This window comes from Prenolepis imparis, unplaced genomic scaffold, assembly GCF_030444845.1.
Source record: "Prenolepis imparis isolate NDT839.2.m4 unplaced genomic scaffold, iyPreImpa1.0 SCAF_14, whole genome shotgun sequence".
In the NCBI taxonomy this organism is placed as follows: Eukaryota; Metazoa; Arthropoda; class Insecta; order Hymenoptera; family Formicidae; genus Prenolepis; species Prenolepis imparis.
The window spans coordinates 4,755,034-4,767,783 of NW_028141172.1; the positions used below are offsets into that span (position 1 = coordinate 4,755,034).

General features: G+C 28.2%; 1 protein-coding gene across 1 annotated transcript; it reads right to left on the bottom strand.

The window, feature by feature from the left end:
• Positions 1–2,102: 2,102 nt before the first annotated feature.
• On the bottom strand, positions 2,103–5,583 carry LOC145945570 (serine protease inhibitor 88Ea-like). Its single transcript, XM_083054632.1, has 3 exons — positions 5,535–5,583; positions 4,494–4,658; positions 2,103–2,671 (listed from the first exon to the last, which is right to left on the bottom strand). The coding sequence occupies exons 1-3, from the start codon at positions 5,581–5,583 to the stop codon at positions 2,103–2,105; spliced, it is 783 nt and encodes a 260-aa protein (XP_082910758.1).
• Between the last annotated feature and the right edge of the window lie 7,167 nt (positions 5,584–12,750).

Here is a 12,750-nt window from a genome sequence, read left to right on the forward strand (position 1 = left end):
TATGACGTTTAATCTAACATATGTAATCATAGAGAATCACGGAATAAAATTCTAGAAGTAAAAATATCAAATCAATATTTGTAAAACTTTTATTTCTTCCTTGAAAACCGATTCCTATCATTTTTAAATTCCTTCAAGTTCTTATTCTCGCAGACATTATATTTGTCTGCTATATCTTTCAAAATCGTCCTGATACTTCATTTAAATTAATCTAAACGAAAATAAATCAAAATTTTTACTCATTTTTATCATATAATGCAAAATTATGTTAAAACTAACCTAAATATGTCTTATAATATTTATTCAATGACTATGTTAAAATGTCGTTTAATATATTATGTTTAACAAAAAGAAATTACAATCTGCAGTGTAATATTATCTAATTCTTACGTATATTCGAGTCTACTTTTTTAAAATAAAAGTTGAAAAAATAATACTGTACAATTAAATATATCTAAAAAAATACTTATATATCAAAACATAAATTTACTTGATATAAATTAACAATATAAAATAATATTTATTGCTACTTATATTTTGGATCGTTATCTATTCGATAAATTGATTGCAAAATTACAATATTTTATACAAGAATCTTTACCAATTAGTATTTTCCGTTTCATATTTAATTACATTCTGTTTATGAAGTAACTCAAACAGAGCAATATATGGCTCACGTGAAATGCACAATTTCTTTATTGAAAAACTTTGAGCGCAATAATATTTAGCAACTGTAATCTCGCTTGCGTACCGTTAATTATCATTTCTATCGTATTTAATTTTAGCACTGGTAGTTGAGTCGAATATGAATTAATTTTGATCTCTTGATGTATCATTGTCTGAGATTTTTTTGTATGATTATAAAATCTGAAACTGTCCTTTTACTTGATTCTTCATTTTAAACTAGATAACCATTTTATTAGAATTTTAACACATGAACATGAATATAAACACACATATGCACATTAACAAATCATATAATTTGATATTAATATCAAAAACTTGAAATTTATTTATTACTATATAAATATACATTATCTCATACATCGCGATGCAATTGTAAAAATATAAAAACATAGACCTATATATAGCGTACGTCAAATAAAAAAGGAGTCAAAAATTCATCGATTGTGTTATTACTGTACCATTAAAAAAAAGGATGTAGATATAATATACATATTAACAAAAAATTTAAGTATATATATATAATCCTTTAGTAATAGTATAGCAAAATTAAAAAGAGTTAAGCATATCGCATGGTTACATATTTGAGAGAAAGAGACAATTCCATTTTTGTCCTTATACATTAGCAGCGAACAAATATTTTTACAAATTTTATAAGCATTATTATAAATAATATATAATGTTGAATTTCGATAGCGAACCATTTTCTCACTTCCAAATATTTCCTTTGATCATAGAATCTAAATACAAATAGTTTAATGTCATTTATAACAGGAATATTATACATACATACATATATACATGTATATGTATATATGTACATATAATATAAATACGTAAATGTAAGTATACGTATGTATATGCACGTATATGAATGTATATGCATGTCTATATATGTATATTCACTGATTTATCGAAATTAAACATTTACATGTCATGTAGATAATAATATCAACGCTTTCTAATGTTAATTATATCTCCTTTTATTCATTTAAATAAGTAAATTAATAAAACGACAAATAACTGTAAAACGATGAAATTTAAATGCATGAATAAATTAATAGGAATTATCAAACAGATTATATTTCCGAAACAGTTTGAGGAATGCGATATCTTTTTTCTCAATTTTGAGAAAATTCATTTTAATAGCAAACAAACATAAATTTGTATCACACAAACGATTGATTTATTTCATTTATTTTCAATCTTTTAACAGATGTTGATTATAGAGTTATTTCGCGCTCGATATATGTATAATTCAGCTTAACTCAAATCGACAAAAGATTGACTCGAAAAAAATATAGCTTCGATAATTACAATATTTTCGAATAACTACAGATTTATTAGCAGCCGTTTCATAGCGCGCATGTCCAATTCGTATACCTCTTTTGATTTAAATTTGTCCTTATATAAGCGTCTCAGGAACTAGATTTTCTGCAAGCACCGATAAAGAGAATCTCTCGTTGCCGTTTGTCATAAATCAGCCAGACGAACGGATACTTGGAATTCACATCGGACAACTTGGTGTTTTTCACGGACTTTTGTCCGGTGAGCAAAGTCATCGCACCAGCGACGGTGTCCTCTGCCGTGACCTTGACGCGAACACGGTGCACAGGATTTCCATAGCGCACCCTCTGCTTGGTCCTCGTGAAGAAAGTATCCAGATCGATCGCGTCGGTGAATAATTGCTCGACGCCTAAATCTTGCAGCAGTTCACGGATGTTCAGATTTTTCTCCAATTCGAAGGTCGGCCAAGACGTGTATCTAATTTTTGTGGCCTTTATATTATTATCTAGCAGATTACGCAATTTGCGGATTTCCTCGTCGGTCGACAATTGTTTGATCAACTTGTAAAGTTCAGAGTTGCTAGAGCTTACTTTGATTTGCCTTGCTGGGTTCATTGAAGCAGGTCGTAACATGAACAGCGACGCATTACTATTCGTATAAGGGAACTCGCCTACGAGTATGTTTAATTCGTCATAGAAAACTAAAAAAAAAAAACAATGATAATTTTAAGAACAACAGAAAATAGTCAAGATAGATGAATAAAATTCTATAAATACATTCAATCTTTGCGTATAAAATAACGAGCATTTTGGAAAATTCATATATTTCACATTTTTAAGAATTGAAAACTATTTACGTAAACATATTTTGATCAAGTTTTAAACACGTCAAAATGAAATAAGTGGAAACGCATTAAAGATAAAAATCTTTTCTTTAACAATTTCAAACATTTAGAAAGAATTTTATTATACTGAAATTTAACTTTTTTATTAATGCATAATTTTTTCTTGCACATTTGCATCAAGTGACTTGCACAAGTGACAATTCTTTATAGCAGCTTCGAAAATTTCCCGTTATATGTTAAGAAGCGAATACAAAGATCTATTGTATTTTGTTTCTTGGAGGGATAAAAGTTTTTAACATTTAAAACAGTTTTGGGTACTCACTTATTGACAAAGGAATAAAGTGATGTGCTTTTTACAAAATAAAATATGTCTACCAAATATGTTTTTTTACGATTGATATTAAAAATATGACTATAAAAAAGTTTATGGTATGTAAAAACATATGAAAAGAAACTCACAGCTTTTACACTTTTGTCCGACAGAAACAGATTCGCTTGATGAGTCAGATTCAGGTGTCGTTAATTTTTCAAAATCCCGAACGTTGAAACGAAGTACAGTCGTTAAAACAATTTTCAAATTATCATCCGTCTCATTTAATTTTACCATATCATGAATGTGCATCTTTGTCTGAGATTCTATTTTTTCATTTATTTTACATACATTTGCTTTTGTTTCTGAAGAGTCATCTAAGATTACGAATTCAGTTTTGACAAGTTCTTTCATTGGTTCAGGGTTTGCGGAAAATTTTCTTTTTCTAATCCAACACATACTTTCATTCTCATAATCGCATGTAGTCTTGAATGCTGTTGTCTAGAATCAAGAAAATCAAATGTTTGTGAGATCTCTCTTTATTTCAAAATAAAAAATATTCTATACATATTTTTATTTACGCTGGCTAAATTCTTATGTTATATTTTAAAATTGCATCAAGTTACTTTATTCAAATTAAACTATATAATAAAGAGACAAAGTTATATAACTCGATTAACAAAAGATTTCTGGATTTTATCAAAGTATCTATTCTTAAAAGATTACTAAATGACATATTTAAAGTATCAATAAATAATAATAATGGAATATAGTGAAAGGCCAACTAACGAGCAAATAAATAGATATAATATAATATAATAAATTCATTTAATCATGCTCTTAAAATTAATAACATGTAAATTCTTAACATGTAAAGAATTTACATGTTATTAATTTTAAGAGCATGATTAAATGAATTTATTATATTATATTATATCTATTTATTTGCTCGTTAGTTGGCTTTTCACTATATTCTATTATTATTATTTATTGCGTTGCATTATACGAGCCTTTTTGTCTTTTTGATTTTTAAAGTATCAAGTTTCGAATCTTTATTTCGCTTAAAAATATATATTCTTTGTTACTGTTTAATAGATATTTTATATATAGTCGCAAAAACGTTTGTTATTAATAAGTATCTTTACATATTGTCATTTTACATAATGTGACCTAAAAATTGGAACTTATTTTTCTATATGATTTCCATTATTTAATGCAAAAATGCATCAGAATTATTTACCTCGAAGATCGTGGGAAGTTGTAGATGACAGAAAGTTGATGCTTTGTTGATAAATTGTGAGAAATATTTATCAAAATTAACAGTACCAATCAAATCAACTTTTGAGACTTCCCTTAAAAAAAGGATACCTTTTAGACGCTGTTCAACGACACCACTAGATATCAGATAAACCAAAAATAGTGCTTCATATAAGTTATACGGACTAAAGGCATAATGGCTCATCGGCTTGATCTTCATATATTTACGCAGACATCTTATCGAGAACTTGAAAAGCGCCTGCGTCATTATTTTATCTGGCAAATAGAAAAAACCAATATGATATTTTTATTGACCTTTTGGTCAACCAAAAGTTATTTATTAAATAAAAAATCATGAAAAATTATAATTAAAATTAATAAATTAATTATAATAATGTTTCATAACAATACTTAAAATCAAAAAGATTTTAATAATTACAAAAGTATTAAATAATATAAAGTATTAAAATTTTTTTACATTTATTTCATGATTGTATAGATGAATATTTATTATATCTCAAATTTAATATTAAACTCGAAATACGTTGAAATCAACAATATATGTATAAGAGAAATAAAGAAAGATGAGATTTGTAAATATATTATTACCTATGTTTACTAATCGTCTATACATAGAAATTTCGCTTAATACATAAATAATTTTGAAAACATTATTTTGCTTATATTTCCAGTAAATAGAATAAACGCATAATTTGAAATCGATGGATTATTGATTTATTTAATAGTAATATTTAATATTTAACAATGAAGTTATTATATTCTGCAATAATTTTATATATCAAAAATTCTGAAATTTATTTATATATGCTTTTTGTCTACGCAGTAAAATTTGTACGTTAAAATTAAACTTATTTCGTGTATATCTAAACGTCGAAAATATCCGCTAAAATATAGTTAATGTCATCAGTTTTCGAAATAATATACGCGACTCAACTTTAATCTAATGAAACACGAGACTCGTTATGCAACATTCACTAAATTACACCGAAATGTATAAAATTACCTAAGAAAAGTGTGTTATAAAATAATATAGCCCGAAGTAAATCTTAACGTTCTATATCTTAATTATTATATCTGTTTGCGAAATCGGAATCAAAAATGTTTGAATTTGTAAAAGATCTTTCCACTCACCAATTTTCCGCTGTCTAATTTTTTTCTTTCGTTGTTGTCGCTGCTCCATTTTATGCTATACAGTAATAAGACAGTAGCGAACCTGCTTTGTCTGTTTGTGTCTCAATATTATGTAGTCGTCGTTTTTATGTATTTATATTATATCGCGCACGCGCATATATTGTCGCCGAAAATCATTTATTCGCAAAAAGTTGATTCGGATGTGACTTCAGTTTTTTGTACGTTATTATCGTCTAAAATTTTTCTGTACAAATTTAGGGCTGCCTTATGACTTGGTCTCACTATCCAACATAAATATTGTAATATAACAAGTTGTAGACTAGAATCGTCAGCGTAAAGAAAGCTGTAAAAAAATAATTAATTTTTCCTTTTAGATACTTATTCATGAACTATTTAACTAATGATTAATCATTTTTTTAGCTGTCTTTTTAAAATTGTTGAAAAATTCGCAATTTTGTCTTATGACGTTTGTACATATTCTTATATTTTATATTATATTTATATTTTATATTTATATTTTATACTTATATTTTATATTATATAATTATGTATAAATACTATTTTATAGTATATTTTTTAATAGTAATTAAGCATTTTAATATTTTTTTGTTATTATAATATTATTTAATAATGACATTTTTGGACAACTGACATTGAAATAATTATAAATTAATATTCTGCAATAACTTTATCCAATAAAACTAAAATATAACGAGATGTGCCAATGATGGATATGTCTGTATCTATACTATTGTTTGCAAAATTAGTAGTTTTTATAAACATATATGACGTCTAATCCAACATTTAATCCCTTGACTGTAATCGTAGGGAATCACGAAATAATTCTGAAAGTAAAATATCAAATCAATATTTGTAAGAATTTTATTCCTTTCATAAGGATGAAAAATCGGATAACCGATTGCTATCATATCTAAATTGCTTCATTCAAATTCTTATTCTCGCAGGCATTATATTTGTCTGCCATATTCTTCAGAATCGCCAGAGTATTTCATTTAAATTAATCTAAAAATAAAATAAGAATCAAAATTATAAAGATATTTCGATAAGAAAGGTTTTTGAATTTTATTAAAAGATCTATCATTAAAACACTGCTCACTGACAAATTTAAGATGTCTTAAAACAACGTATCTTTATTCTGCTGGAAAAAATAAATATATCTTTCTTTTTCACCGTTATTAATCCTTTATAAATCTATCTGATTGGCAAAATTTTTATTACATAATTGTTTTTACATTTTATTTTATGTAGCTTGGCATGCAAATTTTGACTCATTTTTAAAATGCGTCAAAAATAATTATATCTATTATAATACCTATTGAATGATTACGTCAAAACTTCGTTTAATATTTAACGAAAAAGAAGTTATAATTTTCAGTGATATTATCTAATTCTAACGTTTATTCAAGTTTACTTTTCTGTAATGAAAATTAAAGAAGTAATTTTATTTAAAAATTTATTGAGGTATATTTAAAACAAAACATTTGCTATAATATAGATAATGCTTACATCGAAATATAAATTCATTCATTTACTTGTCAACAATATATAAATTAATATAAAATAATATTTATAGTAACTTACATTTTAGATTATTATCTATTCGATGAATTCACTTCAAAATTACGAAATTTTATAGAGGAATCTTTGAACTTTTACCAATTAGTATTTTGTCTGTTCCATATTTAATTACATTCTGTTTATAAAATAACAAAAACAAAAGCAAACATATGGTCCACGTGAAGTGCACAAATCTTTTCTTAAAAAACTTTGATCGCAATATTATTTAGCAACTGTAATCTCGCTTACGTTAATGTTAATTAACATTGCTATCGGATGTAATTTTTTTTGCACTGGCAGTTGAGCCAAATGTGAGATAATTTTATTCACTTGGTATATCTTTGCATGAAACTCTTTTGTATAATTTTCAAATCTCAAACTCTCTCATTTGATTCTTCATTCTAAATTAAAGATAACCATTCTATCAGAATCATAACATGCACATATACACACGAATACTCTCACAGCTGCACATTAACAAAATAACAAAATAACTTATTTAATTTTATAATCAAAAATTCAATATTTATTTATTATTATGTATATATACATTATATCATACATCGAGATACAATTACAAAAATATAAAAAAATAGATAGACACATATTTACATGGTGTACGTCAAGTAAAACGGGAGTCAAAAATCCATCGATTTTCTCATTACTGGACAATAAAAAAGAAAGATGTAGATACATTATGATGGTACCATCAGAATACCAGCCTACAAACTTTTTGATACGATGTACGTAATATAATTGTGCGCCGTATGAGATTCGCGGCTTAAAAATTTTAATTTTCAATATTTTAAGACGAGCCAAAAATTCATCGATTATACATTTTAATTGTACATTGATTACAGAATCATTTGGTACCAAACAGACACCAGCGTACAAATTTTTTAACTTTATATACATAAAATAAGGATGCGTCGCACAGGGTCCGCGTCAAAAAAGTATTAATTTCTAATATTTTAAGACGAGCCAAAAATTCATCGATTATACATTTTAATAGTACATTGATTACAGAATCTTTTGGTACCAAGCAGACAACAGCGTACAAACTTTTTCATTTGCTATACATAAATTAAGGATGAGTCGCATAGGGTCAGCGGTAAAAAAGTATCGAATTCTAATATTTTAAGACGAGCCAAAAATTCATCGATTATACATATTAATAGTACATTGTTTACAGAATCTTTTGGTACCATGCAGACACCAGCGTACAAATTTTTTAATACGATAAACATAAAATAAGGATGCGTCGCACAGGGTCCGCGTCAAAAGAGTATTAATTTCTAATATTTTAAGACGAGCCAAAAATTCATCGATTATACATTTTAATAGTACATTGATTACAGAATCTTTTGGTACCAAGCAGACAACAGCGTACAAACTTTTTCATTTGCTATACATAAATTAAGGATGAGTCGCATAGGGTCAGCGGTAAAAAAGTATCGAATTCTAATATTTTAAGACGAGCCAAAAATTCATCGATTATACATATTAATAGTACATTGTTTACAGAATCTTTTGGTACCATGCAGACACCAGCGTACAAATTTTTTAATACGATAAACATAAAATAAGGATGCGTCGCACAGGGTCCGCGTCAAAAGAGTATTAATTTCTAATATTTTAAGACGAGCCAAAAATTCATCGATTATACATTTTAATAGTACATTGATTACAGAATCTTTTGGTACCAAGCAGACAACAGCGTACAAACTTTTTCATTTGCTATACATAAATTAAGGATGCGTCGCACAGGGTCCGCGTCAAAAGAGTATTAATTTCTAATATTTTAAGACGAGCCAAAAATTCATCGATTATACATTTTAATAGTACATTGATTACAGAATCTTTTGGTACCAAGCAGACAACAGCGTACAAACTTTTTCATTTGCTATACATAAATTAAGGATGAGTCGCATAGGGTCAGCGGTAAAAAAGTATCGATTTCTAATATTTTAAGACGAGCCAAAAATTAATCGATTATACATATTAATAGTACATTGTTTACAGAATCTTTTGGTACCATGCAGACACCGGCGTACAAATTTTTTAATACGATAAACATAAAAAATATTGCGTCGCACAGGGTCCGCGTCAAAAAAGTATTAATTTCTAATATTTTAAGACGAGCCAAAAATTCATCGATTATACATATTAATAGTACATTGTTTACAGAATCTTTTGGTACCATGCAGTAACCAGCGTACAAATTTTTTAATACGATAAACATAAAATAAGGATGCGTCGCACAGGGTCCGCGTCAAAAATGTATCGATTTCTAATATTTTAAGACGAGCCAAAAATTCATCGATTATACATATTAATAGTACATTGTTTACAGAATCTTTTGGTACCATGCAGACACCAGCGTACAAATTTTTTAATACGATAAACATAAAATAAGGATGCGTCGCACAGGGTCCGCGTCAAAAAAGTATTAATTTCCAATATTTTAAGACGAGCCAAAAATTCATCGATTATACATTTTAATAGTACATTGATTACAGAATCTTTTGGTACCATGCAGACACCAGCGTACAAATTTTTTAATACGATAAACATAAAATAAGGATGCGTCGCACAGGGTCCGCGTCAAAAGAGTATTAATTTCTAATATTTTAAGACGAGCCAAAAATTAATCGATTATACATATTAATAGTACATTGTTTACAGAATCTTTTGGTACCATGCAGACACGAGCGTACAAATTTTTTAATACGATAAACATAAAATAAGGATGCGTCGCACAGGGTCCGCGTCAAAAATGTATCGATTTCTAATATTTTAAGACGAGCCAAAAATTCATCGATTATACATATTAATAGTACATTGTTTACAGAATCTTTTGGTACCATGCAGACACCAGCGTACAAATTTTTTAATACGATAAACATAAAATGAGGATGCGTCGCACAGGGTCCGCGTCAAAAAAGTATTAAATTCTAATATTTTAAGACGAGCCAAAAATTCATCGATTATACATTTTAATTGTACATTGATTACAGAATCATTACGTACCAAAAAGACACCAGCGTACAAATTTTTTAACTTTATATACATTAAATAAGGTTGCGTCGCATAGGGTCAGCGGTAAAAAAGTATCGATTTAATATTTTAAGACGAGCCAAAAATTTATCGATTATACATTTTAATAGTACATTGATTACAGAATCATTTGGTATCAAGCAGACACCAGCGTACAAATTTTTTAATACGATAAACATAAAATATGATGCGTCGCACAGGGTCAGCGTCAAAAAAGTATCGATTTCTAATATTCTTTGACGAGCCAAAAATTCATCGATTATACTTTTTAATTGTACATTGATTACAGAATCTTTTGGCACCAAGCAGACAACAGCGTACAAACTTTTTCATTTGCTATAAATAAATTAAGGATGCGTCGCATAGGGTCAGCGGTAAAAAAGTATCGAATTCTAATATTTTAAGACGAGCCAAAAATTCATCGATTATACATATTAATAGTACATTGTTTACAGAATCTTTTGGTACCATGCAGACACCAGCGTACAAATTTTTTAATACGATAAACATAAAATAAGGATGCGTCGCACAGGGTCCGCGTCAAAAGAGTATTAATTTCTAATATTTTAAGACGAGCCAAAAATTCATCGATTATACATTTTAATAGTACATTGATTACAGAATCTTTTGGTACCAAGCAGACAACAGCGTACAAACTTTTTCATTTGCTATACATAAATTAAGGATGAGTCGCATAGGGTCAGCGGTAAAAAAGTATCGAATTCTAATATTTTAAGACGAGCCAAAAATTCATCGATTATACATATTAATAGTACATTGTTTACAGAATCTTTTGGTACCATGCAGACACCAGCGTACAAATTTTTTAATACGATAAACATAAAATAAGGATGCGTCGCACAGGGTCCGCGTCAAAAGAGTATTAATTTCTAATATTTTAAGACGAGCCAAAAATTCATCGATTATACATTTTAATAGTACATTGATTACAGAATCTTTTGGTACCAAGCAGACAACAGCGTACAAACTTTTTCATTTGCTATACATAAATTAAGGATGCGTCGCACAGGGTCCGCGTCAAAAGAGTATTAATTTCTAATATTTTAAGACGAGCCAAAAATTCATCGATTATACATTTTAATAGTACATTGATTACAGAATCTTTTGGTACCAAGCAGACAACAGCGTACAAACTTTTTCATTTGCTATACATAAATTAAGGATGAGTCGCATAGGGTCAGCGGTAAAAAAGTATCGATTTCTAATATTTTAAGACGAGCCAAAAATTAATCGATTATACATATTAATAGTACATTGTTTACAGAATCTTTTGGTACCATGCAGACACCGGCGTACAAATTTTTTAATACGATAAACATAAAAAATATTGCGTCGCACAGGGTCCGCGTCAAAAAAGTATTAATTTCTAATATTTTAAGACGAGCCAAAAATTCATCGATTATACATATTAATAGTACATTGTTTACAGAATCTTTTGGTACCATGCAGTAACCAGCGTACAAATTTTTTAATACGATAAACATAAAATAAGGATGCGTCGCACAGGGTCCGCGTCAAAAATGTATCGATTTCTAATATTTTAAGACGAGCCAAAAATTCATCGATTATACATATTAATAGTACATTGTTTACAGAATCTTTTGGTACCATGCAGACACCAGCGTACAAATTTTTTAATACGATAAACATAAAATAAGGATGCGTCGCACAGGGTCCGCGTCAAAAAAGTATTAATTTCCAATATTTTAAGACGAGCCAAAAATTCATCGATTATACATTTTAATTGTACATTGATTACAGAATCATTTGGTACCAAACAGACACCAGCGTACAAATTTTTTAACTTGATATACATAAAATAATGTTGCGTCGCATAGGGTCAGCGGTAAAAAGTATCGATTTCCAATATTTTAAGACGAGCCAAAAATTCATCGATTATACATTTTAATAGTACATTGATTACAGAATCTTTTGGTACCATGCAGACACCAGCGTACAAATTTTTTAATACGATAAACATAAAATAAGGATGCGTCGCACAGGGTCCGCGTCAAAAGAGTATTAATTTCTAATATTTTAAGACGAGCCAAAAATTAATCGATTATACATATTAATAGTACATTGTTTACAGAATCTTTTGGTACCATGCAGACACGAGCGTACAAATTTTTTAATACGATAAACATAAAATAAGGATGCGTCGCACAGGGTCCGCGTCAAAAATGAATCGATTTCTAATATTTTAAGACGAGCCAAAAATTCATCGATTATACATATTAATAGTACATTGTTTACAGAATCTTTTGGTACCATGCAGACACCAGCGTACAAATTTTTTAATACGATAAACATAAAATGAGGATGCGTCGCACAGGGTCCGCGTCAAAAAAGTATTAAATTCTAATATTTTAAGACGAGCCAAAAATTCATCGATTATACATTTTAATTGTACATTGATTACAGAATCATTACGTACCAAAAAGACACCAGCGTACAAATTTTTTAACTTTATATACATTAAATAAGGTTGCGTCGCATAGGGTCAGCGGTAAAAAAGTATCGATTTAATATTTTAAGACGAGCCAAAAATTTATCGATT

What these genes read in the sequence shown, in the direction of transcription:
- LOC145945570 (XM_083054632.1), bottom strand. Translation starts at nt 5,583, where the DNA reads ATGGAGCAGCGACAACAACGAAAGAAAAAAATTAGACAGCGGAAAATT. An exon ending in AATTAGACAGCGGAAAATTG is followed by an intron (nt 4,659 to 5,534) that starts GTGAGTGGAAAG and finishes TCTATTTGCCAG; the next exon opens with ATAAAATAATGACGCAGGCG. An exon ending in CGTTGAACAGCGTCTAAAAG is followed by an intron (nt 2,672 to 4,493) that starts GTATCCTTTTTT and finishes TTTTTTTTTTAG; the next exon opens with TTTTCTATGACGAATTAAAC.